General features: G+C 39.5%; 1 protein-coding gene across 1 annotated transcript in view; it reads right to left on the bottom strand.

Moving 5' to 3' along the window:
• The window catches only part of LOC149312386 (pendrin-like), a 28,899-nt gene extending 6,627 nt beyond the window's left edge, over nucleotides 1-22,272 (bottom strand). Inside the window, exons 1-15 of the mRNA XM_089526864.1 lie at nucleotides 22,148-22,272; nucleotides 20,578-20,745; nucleotides 20,285-20,424; nucleotides 19,225-19,335; nucleotides 18,158-18,342; nucleotides 16,388-16,552; nucleotides 13,498-13,650; nucleotides 13,321-13,403; nucleotides 11,847-11,994; nucleotides 10,199-10,312; nucleotides 4,635-4,712; nucleotides 4,330-4,425; nucleotides 2,322-2,428; nucleotides 956-1,025; nucleotides 227-319 (exon numbers count right to left, since the gene is read on the bottom strand). Of these exons, the coding sequence (XP_089382990.1) occupies nucleotides 227-319; nucleotides 956-1,025; nucleotides 2,322-2,428; nucleotides 4,330-4,425; nucleotides 4,635-4,712; nucleotides 10,199-10,312; nucleotides 11,847-11,994; nucleotides 13,321-13,403; nucleotides 13,498-13,650; nucleotides 16,388-16,552; nucleotides 18,158-18,342; nucleotides 19,225-19,335; nucleotides 20,285-20,424; nucleotides 20,578-20,732 (1,698 nt within the window). The 5' untranslated portion in view covers nucleotides 20,733-20,745; nucleotides 22,148-22,272. The remainder of the gene's footprint in view (nucleotides 1-226; nucleotides 320-955; nucleotides 1,026-2,321; nucleotides 2,429-4,329; nucleotides 4,426-4,634; nucleotides 4,713-10,198; nucleotides 10,313-11,846; nucleotides 11,995-13,320; nucleotides 13,404-13,497; nucleotides 13,651-16,387; nucleotides 16,553-18,157; nucleotides 18,343-19,224; nucleotides 19,336-20,284; nucleotides 20,425-20,577; nucleotides 20,746-22,147) is intronic.
• Between the last annotated feature and the right edge of the window lie 5,399 nt (nucleotides 22,273-27,671).

Below are 27,671 nucleotides of genomic sequence, written 5' to 3'. Positions count from 1 at the left end.
TCAATGGGATTGAGTCCACTGTCCTTTATTTATAATAATCATATTCTTTCTTCCATCATGGAATTCAAGGATGCATAGATGGAGTTCCCAGGCAATTTCCCATCCAGGGACTGGTGAGAAGCACATTTGGCAAACTTCACTGCCTCCTGTGCCTGGGAGTTGCACATTATCGTAGACTGTAGATAGTATAAACCAAAAATATTCTGAAATATCATAAATTACTCACAGTTGATTTGAGACTGCTTCTCAAGCCATCAATGTTAGCATAAAAAATAGGACTTGAAAATCTGAGAATCTTCACTCCTTCTGGTTCAGTAACCTGTTGTGAAAATCATTTTCAGTTGAAATAAGCATGTATTTTGTGGATGTTCTTGCCATTCTGTCTATTATGGATTGCTAAACCAGCTCTCTTCCCATCTTGATCCTGTTTAGCCACCCTGATTGATACACAAATCTTTTTCACTTGATGTCTTCCCTGACAGCTCTTATGTCCACAAGTCTCCCATTTCAGTTATATACTTAAACAGTTACCTTCCTCTCACTCTAAGACTAAATACAGAGTGAGGTATAACACAGTCAGAAAAGCTATTGCCATTTATCTCATAGAATTCACATGACGGAGACTCAGAATAGCAATTCTTTCAGAATGCATTTACTGATGCAGCAAAGGCATGTAGAAATGAATTAATTGTAGCTAATGAATTAATTGTAGCTACTTCACAAATGGGTTCTTATAATAGAAACTAAAAAAATCATAGCACTGTGGCATGCTTCATGCTGCAGTTAATTCCACTCTGGCCAAAATGTCTTCTTTGTGACCATTGTAAAAAACTAAGAAATTAGCCTATAGACAATTTTGCCCTTCAAATGCATTTCAGCCAACTTTGGATGAAACCTTAATGCAATACTCTGTGTGTGTGTTTGTGTGAAATATTAACTTGTTGTAAAGTCTTACATTTTTGTATTCTTTGATGCTTTTATATAGGTCTGTCCCAGGAATGCTGCCAAGGCTACCCCAGGAGGGACTGGCAAAAAAACCAAAAGGACATAATTGGTTAAAGTACAAGTACAATCTTAAATTATACAGAACAATTTGTTACAAGCAAGTGTTAGCTGAGCTGTGATTAATCATACGACCTGTGAACCAGATAATAAAGAACAGAGAAGGCTAATTGGTGTCTATTGTGCTAATTGTCAAGAGATTAATTCAGTAGCAGAATGGTTCTTAAACTTGGTTGATTGGAGGACCACTAATCTAAGTTGCTTGTTCTTTGTGGCCCACCACATTTGCTTATCTTGTGGTCAGCCATGAGAAAAGATACTTGAAATACCTCAGCATTAAAGATTAACTTTTGCCTTCAGTATTTATGATATAAGTCATACATACAAAGTAGGGAGGATCATCCATTCGTTCCTTGATCCTTTTTCATCTCAGTGTATTGGTTTATGCACATAACTGAATCAATGAATAAAGCTTTCCCTAGACTGTCTTGTTCCCTTCCAGACTGGAATTCTGCCTCATAAAAAAGTAGGATGTCAGGTTGAACATCTTTCTTTCTGGCACATTACTTTTCTGTATGTAAATAAATGGAAGAAATATGTACGTAACGTATGTCTGTATCTAAGCATCAGAGCATGTAGTTCAAAAAAGTACTGTTTCTAAGCTCTGGTAAATATGGGGGGGATGCAATTCTAAGGTCCAAATGGATTAACCCATATAAATCTTTCCAAAGAAACAGAGGGATGGCTGTGATTCAAGTGAACACCTGTACAATTCCATTGTGAACATGTCAGAGCTGGCTTAGCTGAAGAAGACTTATGTTTTTCACTTTAAACTGAGAAGTGGAATGCCTATATAAGATACAACAGAAACGTCAGGGAAACATCTGACGCTTCAGCATTATTCATTCTCTCTCTCTCTCTCGCTCTCCCTCTTGTGATAGCAAGGAATCCCCAGAACAACTATTGGACTAGTTATGTTTAAATATTAACCACAAAAACTGATGGTCCATTATACTGATCACAATCAGGGGTGAGTCTAGTACTCATTATTATACTCTAGCTCTCAGTATTACAGTTTATTGTGATTTTAAGTGTTTTAAAATGTGGTGGCCTCATTTTATCCAAAGCCAGCATGGTTTATTGGCTTGAATAACTCATAATGGATATAATTACAGGCTGATGAAGCCATAAAGTAATTTTGGCTCTGCATGTTTGTATAATAGGAGAACCCCAAAATCTTGAGTGAATCCTTTAATTTTATTTATGTATTTTACTGGCGTGTAAAAATTCAGAAACTGACTTGTGTCTGTGATACTTACAATTGAACCCTCAATACAACAGTTAGCAACGCAAACACCAGTCCAGCAAGTAATCCCAAATCCAGTCCAAGGATAATGGATGCTATACATGTGAATACCCAGATCATCTGGAAAATGAGTAACAAGAAAAGGAGAAACTGTTTGATGGGTCTCACAGAATGTAGCCTAATTCCTACTGAGATGGTAAACATGTGCCTGAGGTGTACTGCTCCTTACAGCAGCAGATCTGCCTATGATTAAAATCTCTTTCATAGGCCTGGCAGAACCAAGAGGAATGGTCAGATGGTTGCCCCCAGCCCTCTTGAGACTGCCCTTCCTCTTCTATTAATCATGCACATGGCTCTTCCCATTGTTTTGTTAGGGGTAACCAACACAACAAGCATATTGTTTTATTACTATGGTTATTATAGTATAAAAATATACTTAAAGTTGAAAAATGGCAAACAAAACCCCCAAACCTCCCCAATGTCTCCCAACATTTTAGAAGTAACAAATAATTATTTATCACACTAAAAACCCAACAAGTTTAAAGGCGGTTACACCACTGTTCAAAATTAACATCACTGTCCCACACCATTACCCCTCAAAGTAAGAAGAAATGTTATTTCAAAGTGGTGGTAGTAACACTGCTTTCTCCTCTTTCAACCTTGTTTGCGGGGAGGCCCTATCCAGACTGAGCTTTATCACACTAGCGAGATCCCACGAGAAAATGGGAGTTAAACGAGAGTTAAGTTAAATTCGAATTTAAACAGAACTTGCAAATTTGGAAAGTTTATCACACTAATTGCTGCTAAAATGAAATAATGTGAAGTTAATCTGCAGTTAAAGTGGAGGAAACCAGCAGCTTTTTAAAATTGGTTTGTTCCCAATTTTAAAAGCTGCTGGTTTCCTCCGTTTTAACTGCAGATTAACTTCACATTATTTCACGTTAACTGTGACGTATTGTGATAAACTTTGGGCATTTCTGGGTTATCTTCACGTTATATTGTGTTTAACTCCTGTTTTCCCACAGGATCTCACTAGTGTGATAAACTCCTCTGACAGAAGACATTTATAGGACAAAAAAGAGGATATGAGATTGCTGTCACTGATTGTATGGAGGAGTGGACCACACTTAAGGACAAACATAAGCCTGAACCTGCCCTTTTCTACAAAAACAAAAAACAAAACAGAAAAATCCTGTCATATACAAATCGAGCATGTTGCGAAAAGAATTCTAATCCAGCCATCTTCCTAGCATGCTACTTTCAATGTGCAAGGAGATGCAGTGGCATCACTAGAATTGGCGTCACCCAGTGTGGTAAGTCATGGTGTCACCCCCCCCCCCCACTGACTTCCTCCCATACCACACCATACAAAAGTAATGTATTTTGTACTAATGTTACTTATAAATCATAATTCCCATATTTCAATGAATGTAATGGCAATAGTTGTGAGATAAACAACTAAAAAAGTAAAACTATGCCTTTAAATTGTAATATCATAAGCACAACCTAAATGTATTTACATGTACATTATTTCATGTTGTTAAAATGAAAATTTAATATTTATTAATATGTGTTGTTTTTAAATAAAATTTTAAATAATTTTTAAAATATAAAATAAAATAAAAAATCAGTTATTTTTAAATTTTAAAACCGCCACAATCATATCAGCTGTCCACCTAAACTTTCACATTTTGCAAACTCAATAAGAGCCAAGTACACTGGAAGGCCACATTAGAAAAAGCCAGAATATGTCCATCATTTCAACAAAGCAACAAGGAACTCTTTTTGACACCTCTATTTCTTGGATCTTCAGTGGTCAGAAACTTTCTCTAATAATCAATAACTCTAGCCCTGTAGATGGCTGAACTTGTTCAGTACAACAGATTGCTTCCCCCGCACCCAGTTACCTGAGGATCTCATCTATTATTTCTTAAATGAAATGAAAGGGAGATGATAGGGTTGAGCTAATTTAAAATATCAATAATCTGCAGATTTATGAATAAAAACATTAAAGAACTCACAGCATCTGCCTTGCTTTGCCTCCACAAGCGAGGGACATCAAATATTTGCATGAACATCCCTTTCAAGTTGGCAATAACCACAGCGGCCAAGACAGACTGCAAACAGAGAAAGAGGCATTAACTGCATTATTCAAGGAGGAAAGCTCCAAAGTATGCATATTTGTATGTCACCCCATTTGGGAGAAGAGAGACAGGAAGAGAAAAGAGGTTTTTTTTCTTTATGAGTGACAAATCTAAGTAGGCAGCCACAAATGAAGTGACCTCAGTACTGTGAAAAACAACAACAGTAACAATAACAACAGTACCTTTTGCAAAGGTTCCAGCAGTTTTCCTAAAGCAACAATGGCAATGAGTACAATTCCAGCTGAAATAATTCCAGCAATCTGAAAAAGAGATGTATTGGATAATAAAGGGAAAAAGTTAAACACCTGCATTAGACTATTTTTAGTGTAGACAAACTCATCAGAAGCAACTTGCATAAAACCCAAGTAGCACAGTGTTAATTTAAAAATGTGTGGATATTTTAATTAGCTTTCAAGTGGATGGGGCATATTCTTATGTGCTTTTTAATTCTCTGCCTGTTGAAAACACAACAAAGATATACTGTCCCATTTCCCTTGAGAGGCATTTCCACATTTGGGTGCTGCTACAGAAAATGCTCGGTCTCTAATAATAATAATAATAATAATAATAATAATAACAACAACAATAATTTATTTCTATTTCCCGCCTCTCCCTACAGATTGAGGCGGGATCACAGCAAAATTACATACAATCATACAAATTCCAACCATTAAAATTCTCTTAAAATAACCCTCCTGTAACACAGTAATACAATATAATACGATACAATATCCACCAATTTAAATTCTCAAGGTGGTGGCACACACAACAGGACCTCCTTTGCAGATTACAAATTTCAAGCAGGGTCACATATATCCTTATAGATCAAACCCAGGAATGTGTTTCCTACCTACCTGTCTACCTACTTGCAATTGTTTTTCCCCCTTTTGGCAATGATTACTGAACAGGAAGGTATTAATGTGGTCTGAGCACTCCTTTCAAAAGCCCAGGTCCACACTTGGTCTTGTCCCTGTTGTAAGCTTATACAATACACAATTGTTACTCTCAACTAGAGTAGCATACCCTCCAACTGCCCCAGTTTGGGAGGGACAGCCCCAGTTAATCTTCTGCTGCCCTACTTTCTCAGCTGCCTTTAAACTATTCCAGTTTCTCTCTCCTTCTCCCACTTTCATTCTTTGTCTTCAGTTTATTTCAATTTCTACCTAATTTACACTGAATTAACTCAGCAGACAGAAAAGAAGAGGAGGAAATACAGTCTTGCCCTAAACTCAGTACATAAATTCCAGGTTTACTCTGCTTAAAACGGTAGTTTTGTGTTCATCCTCCTTTATAATTTTTTGCCTCATTTCCTGACCATATCTTTCTCTTCACACTCTGATGTGGTTTGGCCACATATGTCCCAGTTTTTATCTGTGAAATACTGGACAGTATGAAGTAGATCCAATGAACCAGTAGGAATCTGGTAAGTCGGGACATATCTGCCTTCCATTGAATGAACAGCTCTATTCTAGGCAAGATTGGTTTGAGGTCTCAGTTTCATATTTTGAATTTTTAGTAAAACATTCCCATTACTACCTCAAAATCTCTCTTGATGTAGAGCTGAGACATATAGGTTACTGCAGACACAAAATAGGCCCCAATAGATATCTCTCTGTGTGTGTATGAAAGTGCCTTCAAGTTACCGCTTTACTTATAGAGAAACTATTGCATTTTCTTAGGCAAAGAATACTCAGCGATAGTTTGCCATTGCCTTCCCCTGAAATACAGCACCTAGTATTCTTTGGCAGTCCCTCGTCCAAATACTAACCAGGCCTGACCCTGCAAGCAGTCCTACATGACATGAAAAGAAACAGCCACTTCAAATTAGAGATTCTGGCTGCTGTTAAGAGTACCAGAATAACAGGAAAGATAATGGTGGCTGGGGAATTCTTGGAGTTATAGTGCCAAAAGAGTAATTTTTCCAAGCTTGCATAGCCAGATATAAGCCAAGAGGCACAATGCAGCAAGTTTTCCTGTGAAGGCCCTATTTACATGAATTAAGACAGCTCCAGTTTATTTAAACAAGGTTTGCCAATGATAACGTTCTGGTTGCTCCTCATATTATTCAGTGCACCTTGGGTGCTATTTTGATTTTCTACAAACATGGCTCAGTAGATTTTGACCTTTTCAGTCAGTTCATAGGAGGTTGCTTTTGTTCTCTCTTTCATCCTCTGACAATTACTTGCTTATTACAAATGGGGCATCTGGGTCATTATCTCTCAAAACTACATTTTATTTCAAAGATCAATGCATGCTATTTTGGTGTGGATCAGGTGATGGTGTGCAACAGGAAAAGGGAACATGGTTCTCTGGAAGCTGTTGGGTTGTAACTTCTTCTTCTTTGTTGTTGTTGTTCTTGTTAATAGCAGACAAGTCAGACTCAGATTATGGTGACCCTATGAATGAGAAACCTCCAAGCTCCTCTGTTATCAACAGCCTTGCTCAGGTCTTTCACACTCAGGGCTGTAGATTTCTTGAGTTTACTCATCCGGAATGTAGTCTTCCTCTTTTCCTACTACCTTCTACCTTACTAAAAATTAATGCCTTTTCTAGTGAGTCATGTACTGTCATGGTATGGCCAAAGTACAATAGTCTAGTTTAGTCATCTAGGGAGAGTTCAGGCTTGATTTGTTTTGGGATGCATTCATTTTTTTTTGTCTCTTCACAGTATCCATAGAACTCTTCTCCAGCACCACATTTCAAATTAGTTGACTTTCTTCCTATCAGATTTCACCACAGTCTAGCTTTCACAACCATACATAAAAGCTGGCAATACAGTGGCATGGACAATGCTAACTTCAGTATTCAGTAATAGATCTTGGCATTTTAGGATCTTGTCTACTTCCTTTGCAACTGCCCTTCCAAGTCCTAGTCTTCTTTTGAATTCTTGACAGCAGTTTCTATTCTCATTAATGACTGAGCTAAGGTATAGAAAATCTTTATCTGTTTCCATGACATCATTATCTACTTTAAAGTTATATAAGTTGTTGGTGGTCACTGTTTTTGCTTTCTTATTGTTCAATTGAAACCTGCCTTTGCACTTTCTTCCTTGACTTTCTTCAATGGTTCTTCCAAATCTTTGCTATTTTTTGCTAGCAATATGATGTCATCTTCATATTTTAAATTGTTGATGTTCCTTCCTCCAATTTTTATGCCTCCTTCCTCTGAGTCTAATACAGCTTTGTGTATGATACATTCAACATACAAGTTAAACAGATAGGTTAATAAAATACAGCCTTGTCTGATGAAACCATTTTTTTTCTCTGTATTGTATCCTGATGCCTCTTGTCCTGAGTACAGGTTACACATCAGGACAGTCAAATATTGTGGCACATCTATTCCTTTAAGAGCGATACATAGTTTTTCATGATCAACACAATCAAAGGCTCTGATATAATCTATAAAGCACAGGCTGATTTTCTTTTGAAATTCTTTGATGTTCTACATTATCCATTGTATTTTTGCAATATGATCCCTGGTGCCTCTTCCTTTCTCAAACCCAGTCGGACATCTGGCATTTCTTGCTTCATATATGGTAAAGTTATTTGTTGTAGAAATAAATGTAAGCATCACTTTGTTTGCATGGGAGATTAATGCAATATGCCTGTGGTTACTGCAATCCCTTTCTTGGGGACTGGAATACCTGGTCCACAAAAATCTGTGGGGCATTATTTTGTTTTCTATATTTGTTGACAGATTTTAGTTAGAACTAGTGCAGATTCTGTCTCTGTAGTGTTTTCTGAAACCCATGTCATTTGGAAATAATTCTATTTCTCCATCTTCTAACCTGGTGGTAACCTCTTGGCCTTAGTAGAGGTTATGCAACAGGGCAACCAAATGTTGTCTTGCGTCCATATCTTTTAAAACAATTCATAGTTTTTCAGGATCTACATAATCAAAGGCTTTGCTATAATCTATAAAGCACAGACTGATTCTCTTCTGAAATTCTTTGGTGCACTCCATCATGCAATGTATGCTTGAAACTTCTATCCTCCCTCATAATTGCCTTGGCCAGCTGGGGAAATGACAGCTGCAGTTCAATAGTATTGGGAAGATTACATATCCCTCACACTGATCTTTTTTCAGCAGCATACTTTTACAATATTTTTGTTTGTTTGTTTGTTTGTTTGATATCCTTCATAGGACCCAATACAGCTAATCAATTAATAAAATAAATAAATAGATAGATACATAAATACATTTCTTCTTAAAAGTAATGTTGACAGAGGTCCAATAAACACTGCAGAAATAATTCAGTTTGAGACTGCTTCAATTGCTTTGGCTCAGTGCTAGGGAATTCTGGGAACTGTAGCTTTATGAGATATTGAGCCTTCTCAATCAAAGAGCTCTGATGCTACAATAAACTACAATTCTTAGGATTCCCTAGCACTAAGACAGGGCAGTTAAAGCGGTCTCAAACTGGATTATTTCTGCAGTGTATTTTGGACCAGAGACTAACACATTAAAATCAGCTAAATGAAGGATTAAAATGTAAAATTGATAACAAAAAGGTCGATTTAATTAAATTTATTTCTTAATGAAAGTGACTGACTCAGTCTGAATACTGTATTCCCATTAACGTTTCTCCAGAATTAAATTCTTAAGAGTCAAGTAATTTTACATTACTCAGTTAATTTTTAAATCAAAGCCTAGTTTTCTTGGATTTTTAAAAAATCTAATTTAAGGACGTGCAGTTACAAGGAGTAACAGCAGCTTGGAAGAGTGGTGATCTTCTTTGTATCCAGAAGGGCCTATTTTGTTTTATACTGAATGACACAGAGGCTTCTCTCATCTGTTCCAGAAAACTAAATTTCAAAATTCTTAATTCTGAGACATTTGCTGTAACCCATGTGAAAATCATTAAACTAAAGGAAATGGCAGGATGAGGGGATAGGAATACAAGGGAGGGAGAAAGGGCTTTTTGCAAGTGAATGAGAAATGGGGTTTTCAAAAATTCATGCAGCTGTTTCTTTTCTCCAAACTGAAAACAGAGGCATGAGAGGATAGGATTTTTCACCTTTTTCTGCTAAAGCTTTTAGTATAGGAATATAATGTGAATATAAAGACAAACATAAAATGAACATGCTTAAAAGTCCCCCTTTCAATTTAATTGTAATTTAATTTGATTTTTTTAACTCATTAACAATAGATTTGATATGTTAATCTGTTCCCACTAGGTTTCCCATTTCTAAGAAGTAAGTTTTGTTGAGTTCATCAGGGCTCTAGTATTGCAGCCATAGGCAGACTGATGGAATAAAACCGTTCTCTATGAATGCAACAGTTATGTCCACTGGACCTTATGTTAGTACTGGAAATATGAACTCTAATCCAGTCAAACTGCAGTTGTAAATAAAGAGGTACGTGACATGGGAAGACTAAACAGAACTAACAGCTCAATCTCATATATCTGTAAATCTCGTTGTGTATAATAAGGGATCTTCCTCCTCAATATGGGAGTTTAAAAATGCAGTCCAAAAGGGTGATAGGAAAGAGGTAACGCCTATCCTTTCTTAAAAGATTCAAATAATGGAGTTGTTACTGCCTGATTTGTGATAGTACTTAGTGAGGAAGTTTTATCTCTTTTTAAGTTTCTCACCCGTTAGATTTTAGGCCAAACAAGAAATAACCTAATTAGATTTGAGCCCTTTTGCCCCAAAATGTCAGCAACAACATTGGTTATAGGGAGATTTCACAGAAAGGCTGTATGAGTGATCTTTTAACATTAATTCTTGGCTAAGTGAGTTACCTGGGTTTTTCCACCAGTGCTTTCCTGGACTGCTGTGCGAGACAGAGCAGTAGTTGCAGCAAAACACGAAAAAGCTCCTGAAAAAAGATTACTGATCCCAAAGGCAATAAACTCCTAGAAGATTAGAAGTTGGTGTGATAAATTTTTTAAAAAATGGAACAAGTAAGTTATATATTACATATAAATAAATACTACAGTATTTCCTCAGAAAAGTATAACATAAATTCTGCAAGACATTTTTAAAGCTGAACAAAAGAAGGAACTGTGTCTGGGCAGTGAATGTGATCTCAAGTTAAAAAAAATCCTATGAAACAAATTTTATTTTAGGAGTATACATAGAATAGACTAGGAGCACATCCCGATTGTCCAAGAAAGTCCCAGATTTTGTTCCTGCTTTTTCTGATTTTATTTTGGAGAGCCATACACATTTTATTCATCCCAGAATATTTTCTGTTGGATCTCCGTACAATCAGACACATTTTATACCCACTCCCTAGGCCACTTTATTTTAACTGCCATTTAAAATTAGAAAGAACAAGAACAAAATCTAGGACTTCTCAGTTTAGTCTCCACTCCAAATTAAACCATATTAAAACAAACTGTATTTACTTATTCTCAAAATAATGAGCAATGTTTACTTCTCTCCCCCAAAAAACTTTACTCATTCATTGCTTCTTCTTTAACCAGTGTCAGTTTACACTTATTTGTCATTCTGTCATTATCATCAACAATAATACTGTTAGAAACCTGTGTAGTTCTAGTCTATTTCTAGGTCTAACATCCTCCACAACCAGATCATCACCACATATTACAGTCACATTACCATAATTATGAAAGCAAGCAATGTTTAGTGTGTAAGACACACAATCATAATGCTTTACACATACAATACATTGTATTTTAGAATATTGTATTAACTCTAAGAACAATCCCATGTAGTAGTACCTGGCAATCTTAGCTTGTTATATTCACTGTTTCTTTTCTTACATACATGAAACACAAATTTGGGATTGATGATTCCAAAAACAGCCACCCTTTTTGTTTCCTTGCTGTCCCTGTACTATTTAGTTTGGGAAATACATGATATGATACATAATCCCCTCAGCAACAGGGATGTAGCCAGGATTTTGGGAAGCGGGGGGGGGGGGGGGGTCCAGACTAAGTGCCACCATTATAATGGGGCTTGGTTGTGGCGGCACGGCAGCACACACCATTCATTTTATCTAACGGAAGGGGGGGGTCTGGACCCCAAGAACTCCCCCCCCCCGGCTACGTCCCTGTCAGCAACCAATCAATAAAACAGAATTGGGAAATGAGACTCACAGAAATGGCATCATGCAATATATTTCCATAACTTCATATTATGAAGTGGTAGAGGAAGGGCTCAACACAAGTCTATTTACTATTGTTATTGGCAGCATAAAATGATTGTTCTTACGTCTAGTTGTGCCCTTGTTTTGAAATGGTTTAGTTTTCTCTTGAAACAAATGACTACACTGACTCCTTCCTTTCTCAGTACATGAACTATGTGACCTCAGATACAAGCATTCATATGACAGCTGAAAAGCAGTATAATGCATGCCTGTCTCCATAGATATAATATTTAATTTACACCACTGTTGTTCAGAAAGAGCTTAGTCACACATACCTGGTTTCCATCAATAGCATAGTCATATTTGGTTGCATACACTTTACCTACGGACACAGCTATTGCATAAGCAACAATAGCAATGGAAAAGGCTGATGCTATCATATCTCCAAACATGCTCACATCTGGAGGTGCAGGAGGCAGAAATCTTTAAAAGAAATTTAAGAACAGTGTGAATTTACATGAGTTTGCATGTTTTCAGTAAATGCTAGATATCGGCATTCTGAGCAAATTATTATTCTGTTCTTTTAGAGCATGTTCGTTCTTCACAATATAGGTGAAAAGTGTATTCAGTAGCCTTTCTCCCTGTGTTTATTTTTAAAGTTATTGCGAAGATCCCATTTTTTTAATTTAGTGGGAGATAATGGAAGACAATAGTCACTTTTTGCCTTAAAAAATCCAGACAATGCACATGCTTTACTGTTTTATAATAGGAGCAGCATGATTTTAACTGTTCACCTAACACTCAGGCCTATCTAGCCTGACCTGCATGTGTTTGCCATATCGTCTAAAACACAGTGTGAAAATATGTTGACTCCTATATGAAAACACTCAATAGCAATATCCCCACCCCCAAACTGCCAAATCTGCCTCCAACGGGCTTACTTCATACATAATATTACGCCAACACTATGTACATATATGTATAGGAAAATACATGACAGAATGGAATCTGGTTCTGTTCTCTCATTTACAGTCATTGGGCAAATCTACCAAATGGCATTTTCCAGCACATTGTTGTTGTTATGTGCTTTCAAGTCAAACCTAACTTGTAGTGACCTTATCATAGGGTTTCCTTGGCAAGATTTAATCAAAGGGTTGCACCCTTCTTCTAAGGGGGAGAGGGTGAAATTTGCCCAAGGTCATCCAGGGGATTTCTATAACTGGAGATTCAAACCCTGATCTCCTGAGTCCTGGTCTAATGCTCAGACCACTATACCACACTAGTTCTGTTTTTGCCCACCCTCACGAATGCTCATGTAGATAAACTATAATTAGTCAAATGGTCTTACTAGCAAAGCAGATTCTGCCATTGAAGCTCCTGACCCACCTGCAGAACCCTTGTTTGGTTTTCATTAATACCAGCTAGCATGAAGCCCTTGGATAAGTCATTCTGGGGTGTGTGGTGGCAGAAACAAGTCATATTTGAATCCATGGGATCTCAGATTTCTCCATTGCCCCTGACATGATCCAGACCTGTCAACTACCTCTATCTAGAGCTGACATAACTAATTTCTCCCCATTGCTTTCAGTAAATACAGTCAACTGGAGAATCAAGCTGAATGATTCCAGATAAATCTGAACCTTGCTGGCACAAGCCAACACTATTTGGGATGCTGCAAAGGATCTACTACCCCATTCCTTCCTAGCCCCTGTTAGGATTGCTTTATGAACCATGCATTAGAACTTAAAATGTGGCTCTGCTCATCCATTTATTTTAATTAAGAGCATATACATAACAGTCAATACTTACCCACTAGGAATACTTTTAACAATGCCTGCATTGTATTTTTTCTCCAGATCAGCTCCATATGAAATGCCAGTGGCTATTATTGTCTGGAATAAAAATAATTAACAGTACGGATACAGAAGACAGGCATTGTCCTTCTGCCAGTTTGCTCCCTTGAGTTGCTTAAAGTTGTTAGCTTACCACAATCACTTCTATGGGAATAGGAACAGGGATCTTGTGTCTGAATCTATCATTTATTTCTTTTACCACCATACAGATGAAAATGGTCAGCAGCCCAGCAATAAGATCAGCAATGTTGGTCATTCCAATATTTTGAAATATTTCTATAAGGGTCTAAAAGGGGAAAATAAAAGAAATAGAAAAGATGATCTTTTCAGACACATACATAAATACTGATATAGATAAGTTCAGAAAGTAATCTTTGCCCATTTATTGAGTTTATACTGCAGTCACATAGATTAGCCTAGTCCAACTTGGTGCCCTTCAACTATCCCTAGCCAGCATTCAGGAAGTATATGAATAATAATCTAAAACAGGCAACAGGTGAGGAAAGCACAACAGAACCATTGGGCTCAAATAACAGGAAAAGGGATTTGGATCAAATCCTGTTTAGACATTTGCTGTATGCTAACTTGGGAGGCTTTTGGCCTTATGTTATAAACAACCAATTACTTTCCAATGTTCAGACCTTTAACATATAAATAATTTTGCAGCTATGAATTCCAAAAAAAGAACCATTCACACACAAAAGAGGCTTTGAGAAATCCCAAGACTTGTAAGCACAGTGTTTTTAAGAGAAGAAGTCTATAAGGCAGAGAATCCCCAAACACCTCAGAGAAGATTGATAATGCTCTGTGGACACAGAACGCTAGCTGATTGTTGGGAAGATGGAAATGTAAAATAAAGGAGAGGGAAGGGAATTGAATATCTTGTGAGGGGCACAGCTGCCTGACTGAAATAGGAGCATTTCACTGCAATATTGTTAAGGATTTCTCTTCTTCTAATAGTGAACTCAAGTGCTGAGTTATCATGACTTTATAGACAAAATGGGGCTATTGACAAGAGGTAATTATGAGAATGTTTAGGGGAACCCCAAGGTTTACAGAAGTTGGAAAATATTTAGGGGAAATCCATGGGAGGGTGGCTTAACAAATAGTCTGATGAAGACTGGGCATGCTCAATGGCCACACACTGCTGACTGATAATTTGTTGGATGAGTCAGAAATGGAATGGAGTCATCCTCTTTTTCCAGAACATGTCCTACATTTCCACTTTCTATCCAGGAGGAGTTCCAAACTGTCCTCCATTTTGAGCATGACTAAGTAGCATGGATTTATATCTCTATGAGTGTTTTCAGCTTTTATTTTGTGGTGCCTTGTTTCCATTGAGGTTAGGACATTTGGTCACTCTGAATGGAGCATCCTGAAAAAAAGCCATGATTGGCTGGCTGGAACAATGAAAAGGAGCACTCCATACTGCAACATTTTCTTGCAGGTTCCAATGATATATAAAATGATAAACAAACAACACATGCAATTAATTTAATGTAAAATTAAGTTTCTTTGAGGCAGTTCATATGATCTGAAGTTGTAGGTTGTTTCCTTTGCCTGACTTGGCTGCATCTGCACTGCAGAAATAAACCAGTTTGACACTGCTTTCATGGGAGGGGTGCTGGGAACATAAGTCAACTGCATCCTGATTGACAAGTGAACAGAGCCCTGTTGATTGTGGCAACTGCTGTATATGTAGGGATTGTGAATATGTAACAGTCATGGTTGTGCAACTGCCACTGAGGATTCCAGTTTATATCTTTTAAATACAAAGGAGGCATTTGCACGTAGGGTTTTTGTTTTGCTTTAAAAGTAGTATTGTTGTTGTCATCATTGTGTTTTATTATTTATTATTTTATTTTTTAAAAAAGCTTTATTAATTATAAAACAAAAAATATTATTTTATTATAAAAGGGTTGCGGACAGCCTAAGTTTTGTCATTTTGGGAGATTTCTAGGTTGACCTGTCCTAGGAGCCAATTGTTTTGTCTTTTTGGCTGTCCACAGTATCCTCAGCACTCTTCCCCAGCACCACATCTCAAATGATTGGATTTTCTTCCTATCTTGTTTCTTAACTGTCCAGCTCTCACATCCATACATGGTAATAGGGAATATAATGGCTTGTGTAATTCTAACTTTCATGCTCAGTTGTATATCATTGCATTTTAGGATCGTTTCTAGTTCTTTCATTCACTCACCATTCTTAATCTCCAGTTAACAACAACAACAACAACTATATATATATATATATATATATATATATATAATTTATTTTGTTCATTGACTAGGGTGGATTTGCCTTGGGTCTGCAAATCCACCCTAGTGCAAAAATAATGCAGTTTGATACTGCTTTAACTTCCGTAGCTTGGTGCTGGGAAATCCTGAGATTTGTTGTTTGTTGTGGCACCAAAGCTCTCTGACAGAGAAGGCCAAATATTTCACAAAACTCCCAGAATTCCATGGCAGTTAAAGTGATGACAAACTACGCTATTTCTCCAGTGCAGATTGGACCTCAAAAACTTGGTCCATATATATTGAGATAAATAAGTAAGGGCTGATTGGGGTTAGGTTCTCCTGCCAACCTACAGTCCCCAATCCCCACCCCCATTAGCAATGGAGTGTAATGAAGTTTTCTAATAGGTCCCTAAATAATTTATCAGCACATTAAACATTAATGGATCAATAATCTGTTTCATGGCCCCTCTATTCCTCAATAGACCAGCAATATTAAGATTGACAGCCAACTACATGAAGGCTGTATGCTCTCCAACTGCTGTACATTACAGGATGGATTAGGATAATTTTCATATATTAAATGTATGTAGTTAGTGATAGAATAATTAGCATCTAGATTGTCTTCATCTCAATATGATTTCATGCATTGCATAGAGTACAATTGTTAGGAATCTGGACTGTAGTACTATAATCTTCTATATAGATCTATATTGAATTAGCTGGCAGAATGAAAGCTAAATGATTAAATGTCAGATAACAATTCTCAGTTTAGGACAGCATACTTACATATATTATGGAAAGAACTCCATTGTAATTTGCAGTTGGAACATTTAAGACTATTTTCAGTTGTGAAACGAACACTTGGAAAGCAGCTGCAGTTGTAAAACCTCCAACCAGCGGGTCAGCAAGATACCTCACAATGAAGCCAATCTGGAATACCCCAAACACCAGCTGCAGGGGGAAAAAGAAGATGCACCAGCTGATCTCTTGAACAGTTATTGAAGCACACCCTTTTAATAGTTCAAAACTGAGACCCTTTACCACATAGTGATGTCAGATAATATTGTCTTTTTTCCTGGTATTTTGTTTGCCTCTCAGGACCAACTTTAATTTCACCATTGTGAGTATTATCTAGTTCCCAACAAAGTGTATGTGTGTGGGCAAGTCACACTCTCTCAGTCTCAGAGGATGGCAATGGCAATGGCAAACCCCCTCTAAAGAAACTTGCCACAAAAAGCCCATGATATATTCACCTTAGGATTGTCATAAGTCGGAAAATGACTTCAAGGCACAAAACAACTGCAAATGACCAGAAAGACCTCCAAGGTCCTAAAAAAAGCTGCAGGCGAAATGTGGCCCCCTGCAACCCTGTTGTTGTTGATGTGTACCTTCAAGTCATTTCCAATTTATGGCCACCATAAGGCAAACCTATCACAGGGTTTCCTTGGCAAGATTTGATCAGAGGAGGTTGTCTTTGCTTTCCTCTGATGCTGAGACAGTGTGATTTGCCCAAGGTCACATTAGTTGGTCTCCAGAGTCATAGTCCAAAGCTCAAACTCACTGCACCACATTGGCTCCTGGCAAACCTAGAAGGCATAAGTCAGATTTTTATAATTGAAGTTTCAAAGGACATGCATGTGCTGAGGGGCACACTGGGGCTCTTGGAGAGTCACACTGGCCACACTCTGATGCCCTCCATGTAGATTTTAAAAGTTGGAGACTCCAGCCCTGTGCTTAGAACTGAACGGAAGCCACCATGCACTACTTTCTAGAATCCACCAGTGAAGCACAGTGCCTCCCACTCTCAGCCGAGAGAACCAATTTGAAAGGATATTACGGTTGAAGGCATTGAAGGCTGCCATCAACCATAATCCAGGATTATTACAGAGCTATACAGTCACCATCCTAACATAAACCATTCACCATACCTGAAAACATATGGAAATTGATCCTTATAATCAGCATCCTTTAGGATTGCCTGGAGCCGAGAGCCTTGGTCCATAACGGTATAGTGGTGACCAACCAATATCTATTACTATCCTTGGGGCATTCCCTCTTCTAAAACAATACTCACCATGTTCTGGACCTAATTGGTCAACCCTGTCTTGTTATATGCTATTAAGGAATAATCTTTTGGGGAGAAATATGGGAAATAAATCTAAAAAATAAAATCAACCAAGCAAAGAGATGGTAGCCGGCTCGTTTCCAAATAACATGTCCATACCGTTAGGCTTCAACAAATGAAGTGCATCCAACAAGTATGGGTCAGATAGAGATCCAGATACAACTCTAGACTGAACTGTAGGATTAGTTCTATCCAAGTCAAGATGGATACTAGCAAAACATAATATTTTCAAAACATAATATAAGTGGAATTACTGAACTATGCAACACTGTGAACATGAATCAAGTAACATTAGTTCTAATGTATACTTTAAATTCTGTCTGAGCATTACATGGATTATTATGACACTGTTTTCTTCCTTTGTGTTATGTTTTTTTCAGTTATATAACAAATTATAAAAACAACAAGACAGTTTTATCAAGTTGCCTTACCTGGATTATTCCCACCAAAAAAGTTACAGTACTTGAAATCAGTACTCTCTGGGCATCTCTGGATTCAGTGTCTATAAATGTTTTGTTCAGTCCTGTCAGATTGCTGCTAACCACACGGAAATTTTCATCTGGTGCCATGCCCAGTACTACTGAGCCTACCATTAAGCTGACCACAGGAAAAGGCCCTGTTGAGAGGAAATGTACATATATATATGTGTGTGTGTGTATGAATGTATACATTTAAAATGCACACATTACTGTGGGTTGAATCTAGACTTAGATGCATGCAGCTGGACTGGTGGAAGCAGATTTACCCATGCTGCCCATCTGTGGATCCCATCCAGCCCTGTTAAGTTACCACACAGATGGTGCTATTGAACATGTCAGACTTTGACATAAGGAGGGTTGAATAGGAAGGGATCATGGGGGATCATGAGGGGTGGCAGCACTAGAGGGGCTGCCAGGGAGAGGAGGGTGCAAGGAAAGCTGCCTGGGTGTAAAATCTACATTCAACCCAATTTACTTAAAATGGCTAATGATAAAATTACTGTTTTTAAAAAGCATCTTGTGAGTTAAACATCACAGCTCCACAGGATACATTAATTAAATTCTATTTTGCCATACTTGTCAGAACCCGATGTTTGTTCAAGTTTCTGCATTCCATTTTCCTAGCTGTCTTATTATAATGATTGTACTCTTTCTCCAGCTGTCTGTAAACTTGAGTCGTGCAAGCAATATGTAATAGTTGTTACTCAAAGATAGTAGCACCCTACTATTGTTTTTGGGCCAAATAGCAGTAGACCAGATACTGTGTAAGTGTTCCAAAGTTCTAGCACTAGCAAAAGAACCGGTCAAATATAGATATGTCTATGGATGCAGGCTATTTCTGGACATTCTCTGTGGAAAAATATAGACAAACAGGGGAGCTGCACAGAGTGCAGACACAAAAAGAATACGACAATGTAAAAACCTACTAGAGCTATCTGGGTCTCCAGAAATAACTACCTCCAAAAAAAAACCCATTCTACAAGAAACAATATTAGTTAAAATGAAAAGTACACAATTACCAACTGAGATGTGTCGGGATGTTCCCAAAAAGAAATACGTCAAGATAGGGAAAAAAGCAGAGTACAGGCCATAACCAATTGGAACTCCAACAAGTAATGCATATGCCAAGCCTAAAAGGTACAAAATCAAAATACTCATTAATCTCATAATGACTTTATAAGAGTTGACATTCAGCTGTAATTAATTATTAAAAGTACACTTAGCTTTCTACACAGGGATAATTCACATCTGTGTTTCACATCTGAGGTTTATTCACACATAGAAATCTGAATAGTCAGATTTTCAGCCTGATTTGATTAATTCATAATGAGAACTGAGTCCCCATCTTAACATCTTTAGGATTGCAAGTATAAAAATAAATTAGTCAAATAATTAAATATGGGCAATAAGAGCCAACATGATGTATTGGTTTGAGAGTTGGTTTAGGACTCTGGAAGACCAAGGTTCAAATCTCCACTGGGCCATAGAAACCCACTGGATAACCTTAAGCAAGTCACACACTCTCAGCCTCAAAAGAAGACAATGGCAAGCCCCCTCTGAACAAATCTTGCCAAGGAAACCCTGTGATAGGTTTGTCTTAGAGTTGCCATAAGTCAGACACGCCTTGAAGGTCCACAATAACAACAAAGCTGGGCAATATTTAATGGCTAAGAAATGCCCAAGTGGTTGCCAAGTAGCCATGTTAGTCTGTTGAAAGGAAATCACTTTAAAAACTGACAAGTTTATTTGGCACAACCTTTTTTTGTATCCTTGTCCACTTCATCAGATGTATTGTACAATGAATGGGCTGCAGTTTTTGCACCTGACAAAGTATGGCTGATGTTCATGAAAACATACCCTGAATAAAACTTGTGAGTCTTTAAGACACTACAAGGATCTTTTATGTTTCTGTCCATGTGTTTTCACCTTTCTGGAGTGTGTTGATGAAAAATTATGCATTGTTTATACTGTGGCAATGACCCATAACTGTAAAACATATTTTATAGTCTTATTTATTTCCTCTGTAAAACTAGATCAGTAGGATTAAAAAAAAGAAAGCTATATTTGGATCTCACTTACCTTGTAAAGTAGCCACAAGTCCAGTACTGACCCCAGATATTACATCGCTGAGAAGCCATTCTTTGACCCTGTACTTGGGCAGCCACTCCAGAATAGGAAATAAAGTCTTGGTTATCTGAATGGCTTTCCTTCTTGAACAGCTGCCAAAGGACAAAATGTGACATTGCTAGTGTTACACTGTGAAATGCTCCTGTTCCCCTACTATGGCCCACCTCTATTTGAGGCAAGATTCTTTCCATTGTGGACGAGGCTCTCCTTTCTCACCAGAAAGGTGTTGCCTGCCAGCCATTCACCTGCAAGTTTTCTGGACTCGTTCCCGGAGTGTTTTGGGCACCACCAGTCTCCTTTCATTCTCCTCTTGGAAGTTCACCTCATTGTAGATCGGCCGGGCCACCACATAGCGACTGAAGTCCGGGAGGGCTCCCTCGGGCCCCCCACCTGCTGCCATGCTCCTGATCTAGCTGCAGGTGAAAACAATGAAGAAGGGCAACATTTGCAAAGGACACAGCCTCCAAAAGGCAGCCAGCCATCAAGTACAGAATGCCCTCTGAATTTAGCCTACACCTGGAGAGTCCAGGAGAGTTCAGCAGATGGCAAGGGCACCTACTGCCAACTTCTTCCCACACCAGGGGCTTGCTGTGCTGACAGTCAAGTCCTTCTCCTTTAATATATATTCAAGGTCCAATCCAGATGTTACAGAGCCTTTTCTTTATTCTACTGAAGGACTGGACTGTCAAGTCTCATTTTAAAACCCTTCTCACCAGGAAGCCTATGGCCAGTTGCTTTGTCCAAATCAAAGGGTCCCTTGTTAGCTTTTTTGCTGTTTTGAGTACCCTCTGCCAGCCAAACACTCTGCCCCCAAAAAACTTAGAGCAGACCCTCAGATTTCACCTTCTAGCTCTCAAGAGTAAAATGAGGACCCTAAGATTTTACACTGTGGCTCTCTAGGATAAAATGGGGACCCTAAGATTTCACATTGTGTGTCTCAAAGGTATGGATGCTCTCCTTTTGCCACTCCAGCACCTGCTAACTGCAGAAGCAGAAGAATATCTGGAGGAAAAGCTTTCTTGGCAGGGACAGGGTCTGCATCCGCACTGCAGAAACAACCCAGTTGGACCCCATGCTATGGAGTTTGGGGGACTTGCAGTTGGTGGCTTGAGTGCTGGAGAACAGGCTTCGAATCCCAGCTGGGCCATGGAAACCCCTTGGGTGAAGTTGGGCCGGTCACACTCTCTCAGCCTCAGAGGATGGACAGGGCAAAACCTCCTCAGAATGAAATTTGTCAAGAAAACCCCAGGGAGAGGGTTGCCTTAGGGTTGCCATAAGTAGTCAGAAACACACGACAACAACACACACACAAAGCATCTGAGGAAGTAGACCGAAGCCTATATTGTATTTTACCATTATTCTGTTTTTTGTAACCCACCTCGATCTGCAGGGAGAGGCAGGCTATTATTAATAATAATAATAATAATAATAATAATAATTGTTGTTGTTGTTGTTGTATTAGGAAAGCTCCTGCTGCCCACTTTCTTTCTTTCAGTGGGTCTCCAAGGGGCTCCAAGAGAAACAAAGTTTTGTGAGACTTTGAGAGAGCTTTCTGTGTCAGAGCTGGCAAATCCCAGGGTTTCCTTGGCATGGCAGTGTCAAAGTGGGCTGTTAGTATGTGTCAAAGTGGGGATGCAGCTAGGGAGAACTAGTTCCCCTGACCCTCCTCCTCACAGACCACTGTGAAGGGAAAGAGGGGGGAAATGGGGGGTGCCCCAGTTTTATGCTGTGTCTCTCCCATCAAACCCCTCTGGGAGCCAGTCAGGGGTCCACCCAGACCCCCAGCTACCCACATAGATACCCCCCTGGGCTCACCTGCCTCAGAGTTGTTCTTCTTTTTGTCTTCTCCTTCCTCCTCCTCTTCTTCTTCTTTTTGGGGTCTGCCTCTGGCTTTCCGCCTTTTGCGCTGTCCTGGTCCTGAAGTGGTGCCTGTGGATCCCTCTTTCTCTCTCTTTCTCAGCCCAGGAGGAGGACGAAGGAGGGCCTGCCTGCCTCCCTTGGGCCCTCCCTTGCCTCCTCAGCCCCAGACTGGGGTGACCCCAACCCAGGCAGCCTTTATACTGGCCCTCTTCCCTTCTGTTTACAGCCAAACACTGGCATCCGCTTGGGCTGCTGCAAGGGATGGAGGCTGACACCTGCCTCCTTCCTCCTCCTCCTTCCCTGCCTTGCCTTGCCTTGCCCTCCTCAGTTGTCCCTTTCTCTGCAATGGGTCCAAGGCAGTAAGCAGCCTGCTCAAGGGGTGGGAAGGCAGGGGGAGACCCTACCTTAGGAAGGAATGCAGACCAGCTCTCTCTCATCTCTTGCCTGGCTGGGGGTGCCTGACAGGGTGCCATAGAATCATAGAATCTAAGAGTTGGAAGAGACCTCAAGGGCCATCCAGTCCAACCCCATTCTGCCATGCAGGAACTCTCCATCAAAGCACCCCCGACAGATGGCCATCCAGCCTCTGTTGAAAGACCTCCAGGGAGGGAGACTCCACCATACTCCGAGGGTGTCCAGCTAGGTCCTCACTGCCAAGGTGGAGAGTGTGGAGGGCGTCCAAGAAGGAAATGGAGGACATGTTTTCCTGCCAACGTCTTGGCAAGCAAGCGAGCTTCTCTCAGCAGGGCTTGTTGTGCCAAACATAGGATGGAGGACACCTGGCTTATGGAGACTACATGTGAAGGGAATACAGGAGTCCTAGTAGACCACAAATTGAACAGGAGCCAGCAGTGCAATGCGACCGCTAAAAAGGCCAATGTGATTCTAGTCTGCATCCACAGAAGTATAGTGTCTAGATCAAGGGAAGTAATAGTGCCACTCCATTCTGTTTTGGTCAGGCCCCACCTGCAATATTGATTCCAGCTCAACATTAGGAGGAACTTCCTGACAGTAAGGACTGTTGGACAGTGGAACACACTCCCTCGGAATGTAGTAGAGTCTCCTTCTTTGGAGGTCTTTAAGCAGAGGCTGGATGGCCATCTGTCGGGGATGCTTTGATTTAGATTTCCTGCATGGCAGAATAGGGCTGGACTGGATGGCCCTTGCGGTCTCTTCCAACCCTATGATTCTGTGATTCTATGACCAAATAAAATCTAAAACACTCCTAGAAATATCAATTCATGCTCAAAAGGGAGGACACTTTGGAATTCCTCCTGGACAGAAGGTGGGAATGTAGGATGTGTCCTGGAAAAGGACGATGTCTGGTCAGCCTGGTGTATGTTGCCTGTTGACTTAGGATCCTAGAGTTGGAAGAGACACCAAAGGTCATCCAGTGCAACCCATTCTACCATTCAGGAAAACAAAATCAAAGCACCCTCAACAGGTGGCCATCCAGCCTCTGCTTAAAGACCTCCAAAGAAGAAGTGTGTTCCACTGTCGAACAGCCCTTACTGTCAGGAAGTTCCTCCTAATGTTGATGTAAAATCTCTTTTCCTGGAGCTTGCATCCATTCTTCTGGGTCTCTGGAGCAGGAGAAAACAAGCTTGTTCCATCCTCAGTATGACACCCCTTCAAATATTTAAAACATAGCTATCATGTCACCTCTTAACCTTCTCTTTTCCAGGCTAAACATACCTATGACAACCCCATGAATTTCACAGGATTTCTTAGGGAAGGGATGCTCAGAGTTGGTTTCTTAGGCAAGGGATACTCAAAGGTGGTTTTGCCAGTTCCTTCCTCTGAATTATATCCTATAGCACCTGGTATTCATTGGTGGTCTCCCATCGAAATACTAGCCAGGGCTGATCCTATTTAGCTTCCAAGATCAGCCAGGATCTGATGCCTTTGGGGTATTCCAGCCCTTTCCTGACTCCCACTGATATAAAGCTCAATAGACAACCACAACGAAGAATTTAATTTTATAAACTGTGCTAAGCCCCCACCCCCCCAAAAAAACCCCAATTGTTTCTTTTCATCTGGGACTCAGAAACTGTCCCATTTTAGTCCACAAGTAATTTCAAATTAGAAATGCATCTCTCTATGTGTTTTGGGGTATGTTTGAGGATCTCAGGATCTAAGCTGAGGACAGAACCCTCCGAACTGAAGTGGTAGAGTTTGAAATTTAGTGCTAGATGTGTGCGTGTATGTGTGTGTGTGTGTGTGTGTGTGTGTGTGTGTGTGTGTGTGTGTGTGTATATATATATATATATATATATATATATATAATCATTTGTATGCCACCTTTCTCCCAGAAGGTACCCAAGGAGGCTCACAGATTAAAAAAAAAAAACATAAGGTATATAAACTATATCGCACAGCCTGTGATTATAAATAAGCCTCTTTTCCTCTCTTTTTCTTAACAAAATTTCAAGTTTTGTTACACTGGGAGGGGTAATGTGCTGAGGTCTCTTAAACTTGACACACCTAAGGACATCCAGATTTCTTCATCTGACCTTGGATGAAGAACATTGTTTTAAGGGAAAACAGAGCTACAGCAAGCACAACTGAAATCTGGCAGAAAGAGAGAAAACCAGCAGGATACAGTTGTCTCTGGATTCTATAGGAATGACAAAAAATATCACGCTGAAGGTGGAAAAGGTGGCATTATTCAGTTCATCAAGGAGAGTATGGTGTCAAACAAACTGGAAAACCTTGAAAGGAGACGATTCCTCCAGAGAACTGCTGTGGGTATCAATACCAGACCCTCCCCCCAAATATTTTTGTATGGGGAGATATTATCTATCTCCCTCCTGAGCAAAACACTCAAGGTGACACTGAGACAGGATAAAATTCGGGTGGCATCCAATGCCAGTAGTGTTGCGATCATTGTTGACTTTATTTAAAGTCATCCTGACTGGATAAATACATATTCTCATCCAACAAGGAGATAAATTTCAGATCATGATAGTGCAGCTAGTCATAGAACTGATCACAGAGAAGGCTATCCTAAGTAGGGCTGCCTAGGGCCTATTAGATGTAGGTGAACCAAACGGAAACAGTAGCATCATGCTACCAAATTCAATTTATATTTAAGTTTTAAAAGTGCGAACATCTCCAATACAGTTATATGTTCTTTCAAAATAGGAAACTTCCAGAAAATGAGGGACCTGTTAAAACTGAAGTTGGAAAGAAAAGTCAGAAAGGTCAGATGTCTTCCAAAAGCTTGGAAAAGAACCTGAATCAAACCAAAAAAAATTGTCAACTAGTCTGCTCAAGAAAGAAAGACAGTATAGTGTTCAAGAGGTCATAAATGTGGCTAACAAGGAATATAAAAACAAGAGCAAAGAGTTTAATTGTATCTTCAAAATCAACAATTTTTTTTATTAGGACTAGTTTTTTGTGGACTGCAGGTTACTTGCATCGGATGAAGTGGCCTGCAGTCAGTGTTGGCAACGAGCCTCAAGATATTCCCCAGAATATTTTACCAAAACCCAAAATCCCCGGAATTCCCCAATATTTACCGGAATATTCAGCCAACAGACTTGGATTATAGTAATAAACAAGTCTAATTTTTTAAAAAAATTTAAGCAAATTTCATTACATATAGAAAGATACAGATGAGATATCAACTACTGTACTCAGTTTACTACTCAGAAGTACATCCAGTGAATTAAACAGGGCTGCCAAGTTCACAAAATTATAGCAGGATTTAGATGTTCTCATCTTCTGCCTGTCACTTTCCTATGTTGCTTTCTATAACTGTTTCTTTTTTATTTCTTTCTATTACTATAATCCAGTGATGGCGAACCTATGGCACGCGTGCCAGAGGTGGCACTCAGAGCCCTCTCTGTGGGCACATATGCTGTCGCCCCAGGACAGAGTTTGCCAGAGTTTGTTACTAGAAAGCCAGAGGGACATGGCACTTAGCAATAAATAAGTGGGTTTTGGGTTGCACTTTGGGCACTCAGCTTCTAAAAGGTTCACCATCACTGCTATAATCCAAGTCTGTTACCAATTATATATTTGGACATATTCCATGTATATTTACATTCATCTATCTAGTGTATCCTGCAGGAGATAAGTAAATTCATCTATAATAAGCAAAGCAAAGCTAAACGAGACATAAGAGCCAATTAATGATATCTGAGTGACTAATGTCACCCCTCCTGTCATGTGTATACCTTGAATATTGGACGGAACACTATGCTCATATAGTTGTACATGGAAAGGCACCCACACAACAGGGAATCCCAATTGTGTGGGTTTAATTCACATGGAGACTTCATGTGTACAGCTTTACAAAAGAAGTACCTACTTACAGATATATATATATATATATATATATATATATATATATATATTGCGCCATACAGGTAGACATCTGAGAGCAAAGCTAGCTGATGCAGCCACACTCCAAGCTCAGACACTGATTCACTCTACTTGTTCAACGTACACAGAAAATATCCTATGAAGAGCAGGTTTAGACTTAGAAGGTGGAGTGAAGACAGGTGGAAAGAACATGAGCAACCTAAGATATGTGAATGACACCATGCTTCTGTCAGAAAACATCAAAGACTTAGAACAATTTCTAAGGAAGGTCAAAGAAGAAAGTGCAAGGGCAGGATTGTTACTGAACATAAAGAAAACAAAACTAATGATCATGGAGGATCCACATAAATCTAATCTAGACAATGAGGAAATTGAAATAGTTGAAGGTTTTCAAACACTGATTCAAATGGAGACTGCAGTGAAGAATAAGAAGACAAGAAATGGGGAGTTATGAAAGAACTAGATAAGATCTTATGAAAGAACTAGACATCCCAACCCAAGCCAATTGGCTCCTCAAAATGTACAACCCGGTAAACATGGATAAACTAACCTGTTTAATAAGAGAGAGATCAAGAAGCTTCTCCAAAGATTGTAAAGCCTTAACAGACTACAGTGAGGCCTCAGGATCTGTGGACTTGGCATTCTGCAGATGGCAAGCCCGCATTATCCCGTTGTCCCCAGCGGCACCTCGTTGTTGTCTTTCTTGCCACCTTTTGGGGTTCCTTAGGCAAGCAGGGTGACCAGGCATCCACTTTTCCCGGACACATTCTATATCCCAGCCTTCTGTCCAGGAGGGATTTCCAAGTGTCCTCTATTTGGACCAGGACTGAGAAGCATTGAGTTTAAATTTCTATGAGCCTGAGCTTTTATTTGGTTTATGTCCTCCATTTTGTGGTGCCTCATCCTCTTTGGCAGTGTTAGAGGACATTCCTGGTCATCACCCTGAATGCAGCAACAGCAGCCTCAGAGGGGCACCAAAGAGCTCCCCAGCTCCTTGAAGCCTCCCCTCTGCCTCTGATACAGACCGAGGCGGCAGGGCTGTTGTTTAGCCAGAGCACACCAAGGACACCTTCCTGACACTCTCCGCCTTGCACTGTTTCGCTTTTTCTCTAAGGAGAGGCCTGGCTTCTCTAAGGGACCCTCAGGCCTG

The sequence above is a fragment of the Sceloporus occidentalis genome, unplaced genomic scaffold (genome assembly GCF_023333645.1).
Source record: "Sceloporus occidentalis isolate IW3139 unplaced genomic scaffold, rSceOcc1.0.p SCAF_5, whole genome shotgun sequence".
NCBI lineage: Eukaryota > Metazoa > Chordata > Lepidosauria > Squamata > Phrynosomatidae > Sceloporus > Sceloporus occidentalis.
The sequence above is the reverse complement of the archived record's forward strand: the minus strand, read 5'-3'. Positions and strand labels throughout refer to the sequence as shown.